Source organism: Aspergillus sydowii, assembly GCF_001890705.1.
Source record: "Aspergillus sydowii CBS 593.65 unplaced genomic scaffold ASPSYscaffold_1, whole genome shotgun sequence".
Classification (NCBI taxonomy): domain Eukaryota; kingdom Fungi; phylum Ascomycota; class Eurotiomycetes; order Eurotiales; family Aspergillaceae; genus Aspergillus; species Aspergillus sydowii.
The window spans coordinates 4,726,623-4,743,216 of NW_024467859.1; the positions used below are offsets into that span (position 1 = coordinate 4,726,623).

General features: G+C 49.5%; 6 protein-coding genes across 6 annotated transcripts; 4 read left to right on the plus strand and 2 right to left on the minus strand.

Annotated features, from left to right (window-relative positions):
- Positions 1-100: 100 nt before the first annotated feature.
- ASPSYDRAFT_169281 (putative TFIIIC transcription initiation factor complex subunits Tfc3) lies at positions 101-6,665 on the minus strand. Its single transcript, XM_040843396.1, has 4 exons — positions 6,478-6,665; positions 5,257-6,332; positions 4,766-5,210; positions 101-4,707 (listed from the first exon to the last, which is right to left on the minus strand). Exons 1-4 carry the CDS (start codon positions 6,542-6,544, stop codon positions 512-514), a joined length of 5,784 nt encoding a protein of 1,927 aa, XP_040708882.1. The 5' UTR covers positions 6,545-6,665; the 3' UTR covers positions 101-511.
- A 271-nt stretch (positions 6,666-6,936) lies between these two features.
- On the plus strand, positions 6,937-7,810 carry ASPSYDRAFT_128334 (uncharacterized protein; the record flags this gene model as incomplete). Its single annotated transcript, XM_040840489.1, has 2 exons — positions 6,937-7,408; positions 7,458-7,810. Exons 1-2 carry the CDS (start codon positions 7,141-7,143, stop codon positions 7,808-7,810), a joined length of 621 nt encoding a protein of 206 aa, XP_040708883.1. The 5' UTR covers positions 6,937-7,140.
- A 1,234-nt stretch (positions 7,811-9,044) lies between these two features.
- ASPSYDRAFT_140466 (uncharacterized protein) lies at positions 9,045-10,414 on the plus strand (the record flags this gene model as incomplete). The annotated part of the gene is made up of 6 exons (XM_040841054.1): positions 9,045-9,294; positions 9,380-9,498; positions 9,573-9,619; positions 9,677-9,702; positions 9,758-10,107; positions 10,166-10,414. 6 exons carry the CDS (start codon positions 9,045-9,047, stop codon positions 10,412-10,414), a joined length of 1,041 nt encoding a protein of 346 aa, XP_040708884.1.
- Positions 10,415-11,266: 852 nt separating this feature from the next.
- Positions 11,267-13,334, plus strand: ASPSYDRAFT_39878 (SMP-30/gluconolactonase/LRE family protein). Its single transcript, XM_040845974.1, has 8 exons — positions 11,267-11,724; positions 11,776-11,930; positions 11,991-12,184; positions 12,245-12,352; positions 12,427-12,636; positions 12,689-12,785; positions 12,853-12,932; positions 12,987-13,334. Exons 1-8 carry the CDS (start codon positions 11,548-11,550, stop codon positions 13,202-13,204), a joined length of 1,239 nt encoding a protein of 412 aa, XP_040708885.1. The 5' UTR covers positions 11,267-11,547; the 3' UTR covers positions 13,205-13,334.
- Positions 13,335-13,590: 256 nt separating this feature from the next.
- On the plus strand, positions 13,591-15,307 carry ASPSYDRAFT_142597 (SET domain-containing protein; the record flags this gene model as incomplete). Its single annotated transcript, XM_040841257.1, has 6 exons — positions 13,591-13,725; positions 13,842-14,441; positions 14,537-14,594; positions 14,656-14,718; positions 14,776-14,887; positions 14,974-15,307. The coding sequence occupies 6 exons, from the start codon at positions 13,591-13,593 to the stop codon at positions 15,305-15,307; spliced, it is 1,302 nt and encodes a 433-aa protein (XP_040708886.1).
- A 188-nt stretch (positions 15,308-15,495) lies between these two features.
- On the minus strand, positions 15,496-16,566 carry ASPSYDRAFT_75516 (uncharacterized protein; the record flags this gene model as incomplete). The annotated part of the gene is made up of 1 exon (XM_040850800.1): positions 15,496-16,566. One exon carries the CDS (start codon positions 16,564-16,566, stop codon positions 15,496-15,498), a length of 1,071 nt encoding a protein of 356 aa, XP_040708887.1.
- Between the last annotated feature and the right edge of the window lie 28 nt (positions 16,567-16,594).

Consider the following 16,594-nt stretch of genomic DNA (forward strand, 5'->3'; position numbering starts at 1 on the left):
TTGTTCTATATCACCTCTTCCTTTTGTTTACTTGCTTTCTTAAGCAGGTTATCTTGTTTGCTGCAGACGTTTCGGTGTTGGTCGCATTCGTGGCTTGGTTTGGCGTGTGGCTTTACATAAAATGGGGGCGGGCTTGTTTTGTTTGTTTGGATATCATTGCCATATGGCTGGACTGGGCTGAGTTGTGTCTGGCACAAAACAGACAGGACAGACAGACGGTCTATGGATGCATATATACCCAATATTGGCACGTACTGGCTCAGGGATATTACTAGTACTTATATTTTTGTTTTTTCTTCCATATGATACAGGGTAGCTATAGCTAGGTATAGTCATGTATATGGAACTGTCATGTATATAGAACTTTGTCTATTTTATTTCAGAGAATTTTTGGCTGAGTAGATACGAAATTTAGATGTATAAATCAATCCGCGTTGGCTCAGCTCAACATTCACTCGACATCGCTTCATTTGTCTGACAATACTGTACAAGATATACTACACCAAAAGTTTTAAGCCAAAACCATCCACCACCACTCCGTAACAAACCAAGAAGGCTCTTCATCACCATCACCCCTTCTCTTTTCCATAACCCCAACTTCAACTAGCCAGTCCAGCACCATGCGCACCTCCCAAGCGCCCATAGTCGGCTTGATCATTCCGGCGATCCTCTCGGCAGTAATACCCGGCCTCACAGCAACATTACTCAATGTAGCCGAGACCGCAAGGTCCCAGAGAACAGAGATAAACCCACCGTGGATGTCGAACCATAGCGGGAATTTCTCAGGGAGGGACAATGTCTCGTTGAGCGGGAAGCTCGGCGGGCAAGGCGGTGGGATTGCTGAGGTCCTCTCGGAGATAGGATTTCCGGCAATGTATTTCCCTTCTACGGGGTAGAGATCGACAGGGAACCGGAGTTTGTCTTTGTTCATCATCCGCGTGAGGTATCCGCCCTCTGTGAGGCCGAATTTGTCTCTTGGGGGGTCGCGTGGAGCCATTGTGACTCGGCCTGAGGCGAAGAGGTTGATCAGGGCTAGGATTTCGCCGTCTTCGGCATTGAAGGGGACGCTGTAGAAACCCTGGCTAGTGAATGCGGTGTCGAGGGTATCGCTTTTGAATTTGGATGCGCGCCGAAGCTCGGTGGATTCAATCGCACGCCGTTTGCTTAGAGTGTAGATGAAGTGGTCGGTGATGTCGTAGTTGCGTCCCGGGAGGATGCGGCCTTTGTTGCTCTGGGAAATGACGCGCTCTGTTACTAGGGATTGGAGTGCGTTGTTTAGAATATTGTGGTCGAGATACTCAAGAGCAGCCTTTGCGTCGGCAGCGCGGTATACTTCTGCCGGGGTGAGGACGTTTGCACGGACAAATGTTTTGACGGTGTCGAATTGGGAAAGTTCCTTGTGTCGATTGAGACGCTGCCTGTTTGCTTTTGATGGTAGGGGCTCTGCGAACGCGACGTTGGATAGTATCAATTTCTTGCGGTTAAGCGTGACACTCTGGGTCTGATAATATTCGTCCATAGACATCAGCGGTTCTTCGCGGAGCTCAAATATGTCATCGAACTGGTCCCGCGTCGCAGGCAAATCAGGGGTGGTATGAGACTTGGGAGCGTCCAAGTTGGCGTTAGCCCACTCGATAACAGCATTCCAGTCATACCCTTCCAGATCGTCGTAGTTGATAGGAGGAACTTCATCCTTCGCGTATGCCTCGATAAATCGCTCTTGGAAGTCGCCCTGCATTTTCGCTAATTGAAGACGATTTTTAGCCAGCAATGCTTTGCCCCTATCTTGGATGATTTTTGGATCTTCCTCAGGGAAACAGCATCCAACCAAAATCCAGTCAACCATCCTACCGTCGGCACCTCCGGCTAGCGCACGCACAACCACAATCGCCGTCATGAGGTTCTGGTACATTGAAAAAGACAGAGACCCAGTAACGCGAGTACGACGGGCTAGTGGCCGATTCTGTAACGCAGAAGATTCGACCCCAGTTGTCATCATCTCATTTAATTTCTCTAGACGGCGTTGCTGCGGGGCAGCAGGGCCGATAGGATGATTATAATGGTCCATGGACGGCTCATTCATTGAGGTCGGACTTGGAGGCCGCGGCGGGAACGGAGGATGGTCTTCATAGATAAAATCACCAGAACGGTGTTCATGCCGCGGTCGTCTTCGCCTGCGAGCACTCGGATGGGGTGTGACCCCAGGAATGAACTGAATACCACCCTCGATTGGAGCACTCTCAAAGGTATGAGAATCGTGGATCGTCTGGTTGATATAATGTAGATCTTCGCTTCTCTGCTGCTGAAGAAGCCTTTCATTTTGCAGCTCCCACCGCAGGATCGCATTGGTATCTCGGATGAATTTCTTCGATCGCGGGTCTGACTCCCCAGCCATCCCCACATTGCGTCTACCAGCTTGATCAAATAGATCATCGAGAGAATGCGGCAAATGAGGATCCGGCCTGTGTGCCGTACGGGCGTAAGTAGGTCTAGGAGCGGAGAGCCCTGCATTGGTAGAGAAAGTTCCGTTTCTTGGGTTAAAAGATTGACTTGGACACATTAGCATCCACATCGCCGGCGATGGACGGACTCTAGGTCTACCCTTAGTGATAGTGGCGAGGCCTGCATTGGTGGAGAAAGTACCATTTGCAGGGTTGAATGTTTGACTTGGGCTCATCAACATTGCATATGGGCCCATCAAAGAGATTGGGAAATTGAAGCGCTTCAATCGGCGAGGGCCAATCCCACCAGTGGGAGGGCGACGCATCGATGGGCCGCCCATATCGAAAACCCCAAAGCTAGCTTGACCTCCGGGAATGGAATGCATTGAAGGCGTAAGTCCATCAGGTCGTGGAATTGAGAACAATCTGACGGCGCCTGACGGCCGCACTTCTTGCATGCTCTCCCGCATCTGCTCGATTTCGAGGCGTCGAAGAAGTCTCTTCTGGATATTTTCGCCTCTTCTCTTCTCCAACGCAGCGACTGCCGCTGGTTTCTGATGCAATTTCACGGTAACGGTAGGTTCGACGGGAACAGTATACGGCTTGGGAGTCTTGGGGGTTCCCCTTTGCTTTGAGAGGCTCGGATCGACTTCAATATTAGGCGGGCAAAAGTGTCGAGCTGTAGATGCCAAAAACTGTTGCTGCATATCCTTGACAATGGGATCATCTGGTCCTAGTTCTGATTTGCAAATGAGTGTCTTTGTGACCATGACACCCTTGCTGTCTTTCCCGCAGAAGGTTTGTTGTCGGAGTTTCCCCGTATCTACCAGATGTTTGACTGCGGTCCTGAGCGTCCTCATATCCGGCTTCTCCTTATATTTGGTCTTCATCCAAACAGTGACAAAAGGGTACCAGAGCTCGGAGCCCATGGGAAAGGCACCCCCGGCCTTCTCTACGAGATCCATAACGATCTTCCTCCGTAGAAAGGCAACGGAGCCTCCTTTATCCAGAGGCTTCGGCCGTATCGCATGTGAAGCTGGGGTTTCTGGAGTCTGGGATATGTGGGATCCGGGCGTTTCAGTTTGGTAAACACCAGGTGATGATGGCGGTATACTTGCAGCACCAGTATTCGATGCGCTCGAACCACTTTTTGCGGTTTTTTGTGGCAGTAATCTAAGTTCCCCCAGCGGACCTTTGACGGCCGAATTATTTTCTACCACCGTTTCAGCCGGGAGTTGGGAGGCACCAGGCATGATCTCGTCTTGTGTCGTCGACTCCAGTGGATGTTGGTCGACGTGATCAGCCCTAGGCGTCTCCAATAGATTTGCACCCGCCATTTGTATAGCCGAAGGTTCTATCCCCTTGCCTGTTCCTCGGTCGGTTGATTTTCGGCGAGTCATTTCTGGACCGGTCTCCTCCGTTGCTGGACTGACTTGCTGTACCACACCTTCAAAGGACGGTATTGTAGCCCTGCCGCCCTTTTCCCGCGCGCGAGCACTTTCTTGGCGCGCAATTTCAGGAGACTGTGTTCGTTTTCTCTTGCCTCTGGTGTGAGAGGGAGTTTGGGGTACCTGCAGACCCGTGTCCGCGGTTTGTCCATCACGCATTACCTCATCTGCATCTAGCTCTTGCTGAGGGGTCCCTAGACCCCTATCAATATCACCGGTACGGCGTAACTTTGAAGCCTTATCTGGCTCTGGTCCAGATCCTCTTCGCTGAGATGATCGCTTTGCGCCCCGTTTGACACTTGGTCCTTGTGATCCAGCGGGTCCGACTGAGTTAGGCGCAGGGGTCAATAGACTTTCGTCGACATTCTGCGGTTGAGACGACTGAGGTGCAGGACTGCCGTTGTCTGATCCGACATTCTCTTTCCGAAACCACGACAAATCCAGTAATTTCGGCGTCTTGAATACCGCGACCCGACTAGCCGGGGGGCGCCCTCTCTCTTTACCAGCTGGTCGGCGTCGTCCACGCGAAGTAACATACACTCCAGGACCTGGGCGCTCCATAAGGAGGACACTATATTCAGTCCATGTCGCATCCATCCCCATAGCTTCAAGCTTCTCCTTTTCAGACATTCCCGTGAAATCCAAGGAGTCGTATTTTGATTTTTTCAGGCGTTTAGGTGCTGGTGCCCTCATGACATCTGCGCTTATGTTGGACGTTGCCTCGTCTTCGAATTTCAATCGTACTGGAGAGGCTGCAGGCGTGGCTCGCCGCCCAGACGGTGATGGAATGTTCTGTCCTTTCACGCCGTACTGGATCGCTAACGCACAGGCATTAAGGTTAGCATCAATATTCGAGAGGGCGAAGGATTCACTTACTATATGAGCCACCCTCTAATTTTACTGCCTGGGGATCACTACTCGAACATTTGTAATCTTTTGGTTTGACGACCCATATACCATCCGCGAGAGAGCAGTCGCCGTTTTTCACCAAGTCGCTTGTGGGGGCATCCAAAGGTAAACCGTAGCTATCGAGCTGTGGCTTTGCATCCACAGGTGGAACAGGAATAGTGTCGGATTTATTATTCCTGGGAGCGTATTCAACAGCCTCCCAGGATGCCTCTCCACCTTCAACGAGTTTACCAAAATTCGTAGCAGAGTAGTGGACGTAGTGGGTGATAGTGCGTTGTAAAGCCGTATCGCGTACGAGAGCGAGGTGCCGTAAGTATGGAGGTTGGGACAGCTGCCAACATTCCACTAAGCGAGTTAAGGTGTTTTCCAAGGGTCGTCGCCAGAAAACTCCGAAGCACGCTCTTATGATATCCTGCGCAAGTCAGTGATAGCATCGGGGAAAGTTCCGAAGTACTTACGAAATTGGTGCACCCCATGGTTCCGGTTCGGTCGATCACCTCGAACAGCTGATTATGGATGATCCGATCAGGGGACCATAGGGGAATGACTCGTCCAGAAACTTCCACATCGTCTTCTCTTTCCACCGAGCCGACATTGCCCGCAGTAGGTGGCTCTCCAGTTGCATCTTCGGCCTCTGCGTCTTCATCAAAACCTGCATCACCATCTTGTTCCATGTCGGAATACATATGCAGACTGAAATCGTGAAAAGCATCGATATCCTTCTCTGTCGGCTCGCGGACGAGCATTACGCATGGGTGGTATTTCTTCATAGTGTGGGCATACTGTGAGAGAGCCCGGACACGTCTGACCACGCCTATACGCTCAAACTTTCGTAGAGCACGGGAAAGAACTCTCCATCGCCAATGGTCATCGAAGCCCAGCAGCTCCTTCAGATCATTTCGGGCGATAACTTTATGTTCGCGCAGGATTTCGAAGAGCCTGTTAGTGAAAGCATTGAAATCTATCATCTTGGAGGCGGCGTCCGCCCCAGAATCAGGGGCGCCGGCGGCGACATTTTCTGGGGACAGGAATTTGCGCAGCGTGCAGAGACTTGTACGGGTCGCTTTCATCTGAATGGCTCTCTTTTCGATGTACCCCTTTCGTTGCAGAACATCGGTACGCTTGGGCACTGATCGTTTGTCTTGGCCGCTGAGTTTTATCAACTCTGGTTGAGCAATCCCACTAGACTTGTGGGAAGCGATGATGGAGAGAAGCGCAAACTCCATAGGAAGAACTTTGGTGTCGTCGGGCCCATGTCCAGTGATGGCAAGCCATGTCCGTTCCTCGGAAACGAACATGTTGATGGGTTTCTCTTCTGCATCCTTCATCCCCAGCTGGCGCTTTTCGGCCTCTTCAAGGGTCAACCCATTCCCCTCTCGGCTCTTGCCAACGGAAACTTCAGGGTTCCTGGTTAGCCACTGCCATACTTTTTCCTGGAATCGCCGGTCAATGACCGGAGTGCGATCCGATTCATTTTTGGCGGATTTAGCATAGAAAACATCAATGAATGATAAGATGTCCGCAGGAGATGCGCCTAGGAAATGTCAATAGCCGCTAGTGTATACTTCCAACGATGTCCATGGTGCATCCGAACAGGCCCGATTGGGCGGGGCCCGGGCGGATGCAGGGGTGGATCATCGTCAGAAAAGAAACAAGCTTCAGTTCAGCAGTGGACTCACCTTGACTGCCGCAGAGCGCAATCTCTGCGAGGAGGAAATCAATCAGGTCTCGGAGGCTAGGGGCCATGACACGACCATGCTTTCATTTGCTAAAGTAAATTAGTTGTCTCAATGCAAGTGAGCATGCTTTGGAGACGGAGAGGCTTGGGGTGTAAAAAAAACTCGCGTTTGGGATGAGAGGAAGCGCGATTCGAACCGGCGTCGTGGGAGAAAAAGTTGAAACTTGACTGCGTAAGGTGGGGTGGCTTGGCACGTGACAGTAGAAAGAGAATGTATGCCTCAGGCAAGAACACGGTCCGGATCTATGAGATTCCTGGACCCAGCTATTGTTTATGCCTCATTAACGCGTGTTGTCACTGCTACGGTCATCGAATTTGATGATAAATCAGAATATCTTGCGTAAACCATAGACATAGCACAATTCAATTAATAGAAAAGGATGTTGAGGTGAATGTTCTTGGCAAATCACGTCGTTTGCAGTCTTCAGAAAAGCTAAAGCCATTTGACGAGTGAATGTGTATCAACATCGTATATCTAGGGCAGATTGAAGTAGTGTGTGAACTAATGTCTAGTCTGTCACTCGACAATTGGTATAAAAAGCCGTCCTTCTTGTGCTGCCTGTAAGAGCAGACATTCTCGGTCACAGACCCTAAACCGCACAGTATGGACTGGTTCAATAGGCTTGAGAAAAAGGTACTTCACATTCTTACACTTACTGGCACTGCGAAAGCAGTGACAGATATCAGGGTGGCCTTTAGAGCCGCCCGAATGGAAAGCCAGCAGGGGCAGCAGGGAGGTACACTGCGAATTGCAGCCTCAGATATCCGTCCACAAGACATAATGAGCACCTTCCACCTTCAGTACGAGAAAAATGCGGAGACAACCTGGCAAATCCAGCCCGAAGATCAGCGCCCGGTTCCCGAACATCTGAGTAAGTCACATCAAATCGACGAGTCCCAAATACAGCTAACACAGTGTAGAACCCATGTTATACGACTACTCGCATGCGCTAGGAGATGCTGACGAGAATATAACTGTCATCGGCTCACGGCTCGACGCCATACTCCTTACCACACTTGCGGCACACAAACGCGAACAGCTTCGTCTGTATGACAAGGAGAGTTCCCTATACTGGAAATACGAGAACCAGGTCGACTTCTTGTGGATGTATAGGGGCAGACCTCATCTAATCAACGGCAACGTAGATTACGCATTAGCATGTGGTCGATCCAACTGGGCTGATACCAGTATGGTCATGGTCAAGGCCGAAAGACAGGGGTTAAATGGCGAATACCAGGCGCTATCATATATGGGTATGTTCATGAACGCGTAGAAATTGTTGAAAAGATTGTCTTGCTTACTCTCCGTGTTCAAGCCCTGATCTACCATACCAGACAGGACTCTGGAAAGGCCAATTCTCCCATATACGGCATAGCGACAGACAGCTTCCTCTGGTGTTTTATACGACTGGACCAAGACAAGGTAGAGTAACTCCTTACCCGAAATGTGCGCCGTTTTGTTAATCGAAGTGAGTATCAACCCGTCGACTCTCTTGGCTGGAGGGCCAGCAAGTCGAGATTATATCAACTCTACACAAGATCATGTCGACTGCTGTTGCTGCGATACCGAAGCGAAACAACAAAATTGCGATGAGTCTAAGAGGCCATCCTAGTAGCAACGAAAAGGACGGAGGGCGAACCCCGGCAAAAGCGAGCGAATTGGCGCGAACTTGAGGTTCTGCTGTTTTCTGTTAGTAGACGTAAAAGTGACTTTTTTAGTTTGCACGTTCAGTTTATGCAGTGTAGATCGTGCAGCTTGGCATAACCATCTAGAACGTTGTTGTCCGTTCGATCATCAAGTTATGCAACCAGCGGAAATAGAGCCTATCTCCGCTTATTCAGAATTCGATGAAATTTGGTCCAAGTAGCACTAGCCCAAAACACAGCCACTGACCACTCCATGGGAGTCTATCCGAACTGTATGTACGGAGTATTGTTAGTGGATGTCCACGGTTGTCGGCGGCTGAAGAACTCGTCCGAATCCGAGTAAGAAGTCTCGGCGTGCAAAAATTGGCCACAACTGCTGATATCACTCCGGCTTCATCGCTGCTCGCATAAGTAGGAATAGGTAATTGTTGCAGGATGCAACATCGTGTCAGGATTTAGACAATGAAGAATTGAAGATCACCGAGCGCGACTGGCAGAGAGTCAACAAGAATGGAGGGCTGTTTGTGGCGGAGTCTGGGCAGCGCCCGTGACATCACCAGGAGCCTGAATTTGTGCCTTTCTGACGTAAACCTCAGGCTGTCAGTGGTCGCAGGCCCGAAAAAACAAGATCGGCCGGCGGCCTCTCGACGATCCCGTCAGTTCCGGTTGCCAACGGGGCGTTTCCTCTTTGATTTCGTCTCTGGACTAAATGATTCAATTAAAAGAGCCTAGTGCCTCTATTTTTTGCCATCGTCGTGCTTCCCATCAATTTTTCAGTCCCATCCCCTACCATGAGCCTACCGGATGCGTAAACTTTGCGGATAACACACAAACCACCACAATCGACCCTGTCGCTTCTTGATGGACCCTGAAGCGACCCCAGCGACCGCCGAGGCGCCTTCCGAGGATGCGCCTACCACACAGACACCGACAACAGAGACTCATACCGCCACCGCGGGCGCAGCCGAGCCTCCACCTCTCCCATATTCCCTGCGAGATCGAAAGAAGTCCATCGCGTTTTTCTGGTCGCTGTTCATCCTAGATTGCGTTGCTCAACCGCTTGCGTTGTATTTTGGGCTTTGGTATGGCACGAATCTGTCGCATAATCTGGGTATGAATGTCTGTTTGCTGCATTGGTGTGATTTCTTTGTCAAGAACTGCCGGCCGCTAACATTGATCGCTGTTTTCCTATCTAGTCTTCACCATCGTCACCATCACGCTGGGTGGTATCTCCGTTTTCGAGTATTTCTACCGACTCTACAACCTCTTCCGTTCCGATTCAAGAACCCGGCCGTTGAACGCAAGGAAATCATGGGTAGGTGGACTCCCACCAGAGGTCAAAATAAACCGGAGTAGATGCTGATGTCAATTTAGCTGGATTTCTTTCAGATCAACTTCACCATAGTATGGTTGATTTTAGCAGTTGAACTCATTGTGTAAGTTGGATCAGCCATTCTTCTCGCGGTCACGGATTGCGCTGACAACTCTTCTAGGGGTACGGTACAAGAAGAGCCATTTGGTAAGGACAAGTTCACAAGACACAATCCGAACATTGACTAACATCCGTGTCTCAGTGCGCCTCGTCGCTATGGTCCTCCCAACAGTGATGTTCTATTTCGGAGGCGTCTACCTCTCATTAGATATCCTCCGCGCCTGCGGGTTCCGAGCTCCCTTCCGGATATCCTCGACACCAAAAGGAGCGGTCATGCCAACAGCGTTATACGTCCTCATTGAAGACGTGGTTGCTGTCGATGGAGGAGGAGGCCAAATGTACCGGTACGCTCTGCGAACGCGGTACTTGTCGAGTCCATATTTCCGTCGGATGCTCGTGCAGATGAATTTCTTTTGGGCGGGTGGCTCCATAGTCTGGGGTGCTGCCATCACCGCAATGGTATTCACGACGCCGCAAGATGCAGCGTTCGCAGTATGTCTTGACCCATCGTCCCGCTGTGTTCCCCCGTGACCGCTGACAATCAATGCAGATAGGATGGGCAGCTCCCTTCGTGTGGGCAGGTCTCTGGGCTCTAATTACGATTCCCTGGGTCCAGAGTGATCTCCGACGTGAGAAGCAAGCGTGGCGGACCAATGGACCTCAAGGGGGGGAGCCGTATTTCGACGACATCAATGCCCCAAGCGCGAGAACTCGCCTGGAGTCTCTCCACCTGCCGCGTTTCTTTCCGCAGAGACAAGTTCGAGAAAAGAACTCTGCGCCATCCATGGCTGAAGTTTAGCTGCCGACTAGTCGCCGTTTCAGTATATAATAACCATCAGCCTGCAATGTTTTCATCAGCGACACCAATCTTCGCGCCGAATTTACACGATTTAATGATGAGCCGCAATAGATACCCGTGTTTCTTTCCTTCGATCATCATATGTATTACTGCAATATGTCCATCTATCCTTTTGGATCTCCTGGTGAGGTCGTCTTTTTTTCACAGCAACTCTATTTGTTTCGGTCGGGAAGCATACAGATCTCGGCCTGGAGAAATAGTCCCTATTTGCCATTCTTCAAAGTGAATTACCAATCAGTTGTCTAGGCGTCCAGCGGTTTGGCGGTGGTTTAGTGCATTTTTAGCTTAGGTCTCAAAGAATAGAATATTCTCGCAAGGAGAAGTTTGAAGATTATTGGAAGCGTCAGCTACAACTCCGAGGCAGTGTCGTTCAACGTCGGCTTCTTAAACATGGCCTTCAAAATTTTTATTCGACCTATCCGTACTTGGGGTTAGATTTGCAATTGGCACTCCAAGCCGTGCTTCATTGAGTGTATTTGTCCATTTGGAGAACGAAGATCGGCGGAGAACTCACCGAGAGTTTGCCTGCGTGTATACGGTGTAGATGGTCGGGAAAACTCCGTGTCGACTCCCAACGCTACAACAGGATGAACAGGTAGACGGAACTCGTGCGGAGGCCTCTTCCTGCCATTTTACCCGTTTGAGAATCGTTTCCTTCGAGATCGTCTAGTTGGGACTGCCAGGACAGAGCCAAGATGTATGTATATCCACAGGCTGATGACGTCGATATATGCAACCTAATCGACAGCCTTACTGAAGGATCAGTACAGGAGGTTCTCGGATAAGCGTCACAATTCTCGTCTTTTCCGACAGAGTTGCCGGACACTACTGAGGCATTTTCTGGTTCTTCCCCAGATCTGCAGCGCCATCCATGCGGGGTATCAAGGCGGAAATGAAATGCTTGAGCAAAACACGGACGTTCTTCCAGTTTGGACGGACGGACATGCCCCGACCCTCTTTTCCAACTCCAGGCTGCATCTTGCAGGCCCAATTATTGCTTATAAGTAGCTGGCACCCTGCCCGTCCGGACTGTCAGTCCACATTATAACCCTGGTCGGGCCTCCGTCTGCAATATGATTTCCCGCTTTGCACAGGCCTCCACCTTGTTCCTTCTGGGGCACTGTGCTCTCTTCACCCCAGTGAGCTCTGCTGGTATTGAAGGACTGCCGCCTCAAGCACAGTTCATTGATCAGCGGACCTTCAATGTTCTGAACTCTACACTGCCTCCTGCGCAGTTTAATGCCACCAGTGTAGGTATTCGCTAGACCCTTTTCTATTTGGATGTATTCTCACCTATATAGACCTTTATACCTCCAGGCACGACAGAGGATTCTCTAGCTAAACGTCCCTTCCACGTCTACGACAAGGAATTCCTGAAGATTATCGGCAGGAATCCCACTTTGACACTCATTGCACAGACTGAAAAGGATCCCATTTTCCACGAGGCTGTTGTTTGGTATGTCCTGTTCGCAAGCTACCTTGATAGTGAGATTCTAACTAGATAATCTCGGAACAGGTCTAAGAGCACAGACGAGGTCTTCTTTGTTCAGAACGCCGGTGCTAAGGATGCAGGTACTGGGCTGCACAAGTCTGCTATTATCCAGAAAGTGTCTCTCGCGCAGGCTGCTGCTGTATCTAATCGGACAAACGCCGTCGGGCTTGTCAATGTGACTACTGTTCACCCGTCGCAGCTGATTGCAAACCCTAATGGTATGTTTTGGAAACATCGACGATCATAATAATGGAGGAACGAAAGCTGACATGTTCTAGGTGGCACTAACTACGGTGGAGGTATACTCTTCGTGGCTGAGGGCCAGGGTGACAAAGTCGCGCCCGGAATATTCCTTATGAACCCAAAGAAGCCTTATACTACTAGGCGTACGTCAAGGCTCCAGGCGCCCCATTTTGTCAAGAATCCCTTCTTCAGATGCCAATGCTGACTTCCTCGATAGCCCTTCTGAATAACTTTTTTGGTCGTCAATTCAACTCGCTCAATGACGTGAACATTCATCCAGAAAACAAAGACATCTACTTTACGGATACGATCTACGGCTACGTGCAGGACTTCCGTCCTGCCCCAGGTCTACCGAATCAAATATACCGATTCAATCCAGATACCGGGGCCGTGACAATCGCAGCAGACGGATTCGTGCATTCAAATGGTATGGCAATATCTCAATACCGGTGTTTAGATATATATCTGACTACGTCCAGGTTTCACCTTTTCCCCAGATGGCAAGCGTGCCTATGTCACGGACACCGGTATTAGTTATGGTTTCTATGGATATAACTTGACTGACCCTGCCTCTATGTAAGCCTTGCTCGCTTTACATACTGCTTTCATATGAGAATAGCCAACGAATACTAACACCTGTTAGCTACCAATTTGACGTTTTCGATGATGGCACGCTTGGCAACCGAAAAACATTCGCATTTGTCCACGCCGGAGTCCCCGATGGTAAGCATCCGCCACCCAGCCCTCCTCCAATAACCTGCTAATTTTTGCTCTCAGGCATCCACTGCGACACCCAGGGCAACGTCTATACTGGGACTGGAGACGGTGTCCACGTCTTCAATCCTTCAGGGAAATTAATTGGCAAGATCTATCTCGGCACTACCTCGGCCAACTTCAACTTTGCTGGTAATGGACGTATGGTCATCGCCGCTGAGACTGAACTTTATTATGCCACATTGGCCGCTGAAGGAGGTTTTGTTGAGAGTGAGATGTAATTTGAGCACAGGACATCTTGTATAGGTCGACTTAATATTGTTACGAAATATATAGTTCTAGGCTCCTGTCCGTCCGCCCCGAATGTCGCCAAAGGGTAGTCGATCAGGCGATAATGACCAATGAGAGATCATAATATTTTTTTTTTTTTTTTTTTAAAAAAATTGTAATATATACATGTTCAATTGAATAATCTTTCCTTTATTTTTTTTTTCTCTCTTGTCCCTTGCCCTGACCCAATGCAAACAAGATTACTAAATAATGACTAAGCGACGTCAACAGAAACAGTCACGTGCCGTGCTTACAACGGCGGATTGAAGCGAACGAAATGCAAGAATTCCAATTCTAGTTCTGTTTATATATTGCCGAGGTAGGCAAGGCACCTGCAATGGACAATTCACCAGGAGAAGAACACACCGCATTCACGCAATGGGCTGTGTCCCACGGAATCAAGATCAAGGGCATAGCCCCAGCCCGATTCCCCGGCCGGCGACTAGGCATGATAGCGACGCGCGACATAGAAGTGAGTATGTCTGTCTTATTTCATTTTCATTTTATAGTTGGATGGGCTGCTTCTTTAAAACTCTTTTGGGATGGGATTGGATTGTGCTGTGATATGATAATTTAACAAAAATCTAGGAAAATGAAATCATGCTCTCCATCCCCGTCTCTCTAATGCTTACAATCGACTCAATCCCAGAGTCCTTTGTGTCGCTGTTCCCAGAGGGAGCGTCCATCCATGGGATTCTGGCTGCGTTTCTGACACATGGGGATCCGGGGCTCCTGGCAGAGCTGGATCCCTGGCGTAGTGTTTGGCCCGATTGGGAGGAATTCGAGAGCAGCATGCCTGTCTTTTGGCCCGCACGGTTACGACGGTCGAATCCTTCTGTGACTGGAGAAGAACGAAATGGAGATAGTGCTCCTGGAGGCCCTAGCTTTCTCCCACCATCTATCTCGGGCTTATGGAATTCCTTTGAGAAGTTGGCCGGATCAGAGCATGAGTACGAGACGAGGTACCAGAATCTTCTCGCCCAGCAGGAGAAACGGCTGCAAGAGGCGTGGGAACATGTTATATCTGTATTTCCAGAGACAGATTGGAGGGCTTTCGCGTATAACTGGGCCATTATCAACTCGCGGAGTTTCTATTATGTTTCGCCTGGGAAGGACGAGCCTGAGGATTGGAATGATGCGATTGGCATGGTTCCGTATGCGGATTATTTTAATCATGTTGATGATGCGGTAAGTTTCTACCAATCATTTCCTCTCATCTCTTTTATCTCTCCTAGGCATAAAAGAGAGTTCATGGTGTCTTGGTACTAATAGCTGGGAAATAGGCCTGCGATGTTACATTCAACGGGAAGAAGTATACGTTCAAAGCTACAAGGCGATATGGTTTGTATATACAATTCCCGCGGTCGAGTTTCTATCCCATCACTGACCATGTGGGTTACAGAAAAAGGCGAAGAAATATACATGAGCTATGGCTCACATTCGAACGATTTCTTACTTGTCGAATGTCAGTTCCCCTCCGTTCCTTTCAAATCCCATGTAATTAAAATTCACATCTATATAGACGGCTTTTATCTCGACAACAATCCATCCGACGGAGTATACCTCGACGACATAATCCTCAAGGACCTTACACCCTCCGAAAAAGAAGAACTAGCCGGGCAAGATTGTATAGGGTGAGTATCTATCGGCACCTTTCTTTACCTAATATCTATCCCAACGTACAGCAACATGAGATACATTTCTGACATAATTTGAATAGGAACTTTGAAATCACAGCATCCGGCGCAGACACGAATACCGTGGCTGCTGCGGGATTAAAATATATGGACCTACAAGATTGGCGGGAGTATGTTGTGGGAAATTCTGAAAAAGGGCTCGATGCAAGGAAAACTGCGGATATTATAGGAGGTTGGATTGCAAGATACCTACGGGAATGCGAAGTGACAATCGATTGTCTGTCAGAGGGATCGAAAACTAGGTCTTTCGAGTCTGAGGCCGAGAAAGAGAAACTCGATTCAATACTCGCTCGGTGGAAACAGATACAACTGCTCTGCGAGGCTGCTGTAAATGCCGTGAATGCTATAGCTGAATAGATTACAGATGTGTTTGAAGAGCCAAAAAGCCAGGATATGTTGACTTAGTAATGTGATCCTGTGTTGAAGAGGTACCAGGCTAATAAGACAATAAAGCATAAAGCAATATGCATGGCGCATTACCAACAAAGACGAATGTTCATTAGGGCAAGAATAGAAGCAATTTTGGACAACATAAACCCCTGCATTTAATGATAGCCCTTTGTTTTTTCCTCACAGAACTCCCAAAATTGTTCCGCTTTTACTGTACCACCGAGATCCTTGACTCTCATCGCATTCCTCAAATGCGGAGCGACGGTGGTATGGATGCGGCCCCAGGGAATCACATAACATCCGTTGTTCTCGAGGTTGATATCTGGCGACAGACCGGCATATAGTTCGGTAAGGGCAGCCATCTCTGGGCTGTAGAGCAGCGGCCACTTGAGAATTTTCGACCATCTCGCGTTTCTCAGGAGATTGGTGTTGGCAGCACCGGGGTTCATTGCGACGCTGATAATGCCGTGTTCATCCCCATAACGACGCGCAAATTCAGTTGACAGAAACCAGCCGCCAACCTTGGAATTCTGGTAGTTACGGGCATTATCCAGGGAGGCATTGTTCAGTTCCGTCATGACGATGCCATCGAGAGGTGAAGACAACTCAGCAACCTGGCTGCTCAGCCAAACTACTCTGACGGCGCCCGGGAAAGAAGGTCCATTCAGGGCGACAGCTGCGTCGAGCAGGGGGAGCATCATCTGCGTGAACAGGAAAGGCCCGAGACAGTTTGTAGCAAGTTGAAGTTCAAATCCTTGCTTCGACAAGGCGCCCACGGGCGGCTGAGCAACGCCGGCGTTGTTCCAGAGGACATCGAGTTTGGATTCTTTTGCCACAAATGCTTCAGCAGACTGCTTGATGGACGCCATGTCGTCAAGATTGAGAATAATATAGTCTATTTGACCATCGCGCTCGCCGACGGTTGCTTGGATATCCTGGTCAGCTTTTTTTGCCTTCTCGACTGTTCGCCCAGTTATGTATACGGTGCCGCCTCTGGCGTACAGGATTTTGGCGAGCTCGAAGCCGATGCCCGAGGTACCGCCGGTCACAAGGAATACCTTTCCTTTCTGGAAGGGGATATCCTTCTCAGTGAGTGCTGGGGATGGAGGGAAGAATTGCGACAGTTGCGAACTCAGTTTGTAGGTGGGCGATTCCAGGGTAGGAACTGCCTGGCTGAGCTTGCTGAGCTGAGCGCCTTTCGCACGCCTGAGAAAAGAGGGCGCCATTTTGGATGTGGAGGGATAAGTATGGTTA

Coding starts and splice junctions, on each gene's coding strand:
- ASPSYDRAFT_39878 (XM_040845974.1), top strand. CDS start 11,548: ATGATTTCCCGCTTTGCACAGGCCTCCACCTTGTTCCTTCTGGGGCAC. Junction 11,931..11,990: donor TTCCACGAGGCTGTTGTTTG/GTATGTCCTGTT, acceptor ATCTCGGAACAG/GTCTAAGAGCACAGACGAGG. Junction 12,786..12,852: donor TTGACTGACCCTGCCTCTAT/GTAAGCCTTGCT, acceptor AACACCTGTTAG/CTACCAATTTGACGTTTTCG.
- ASPSYDRAFT_169281 (XM_040843396.1), bottom strand. CDS start 6,544: ATGGCCCCTAGCCTCCGAGACCTGATTGATTTCCTCCTCGCAGAGATT. Junction 5,211..5,256: donor CCATGGGGTGCACCAATTTC/GTAAGTACTTCG, acceptor TGACTTGCGCAG/GATATCATAAGAGCGTGCTT. Junction 4,708..4,765: donor ATTAGAGGGTGGCTCATATA/GTAAGTGAATCC, acceptor CCTGTGCGTTAG/CGATCCAGTACGGCGTGAAA.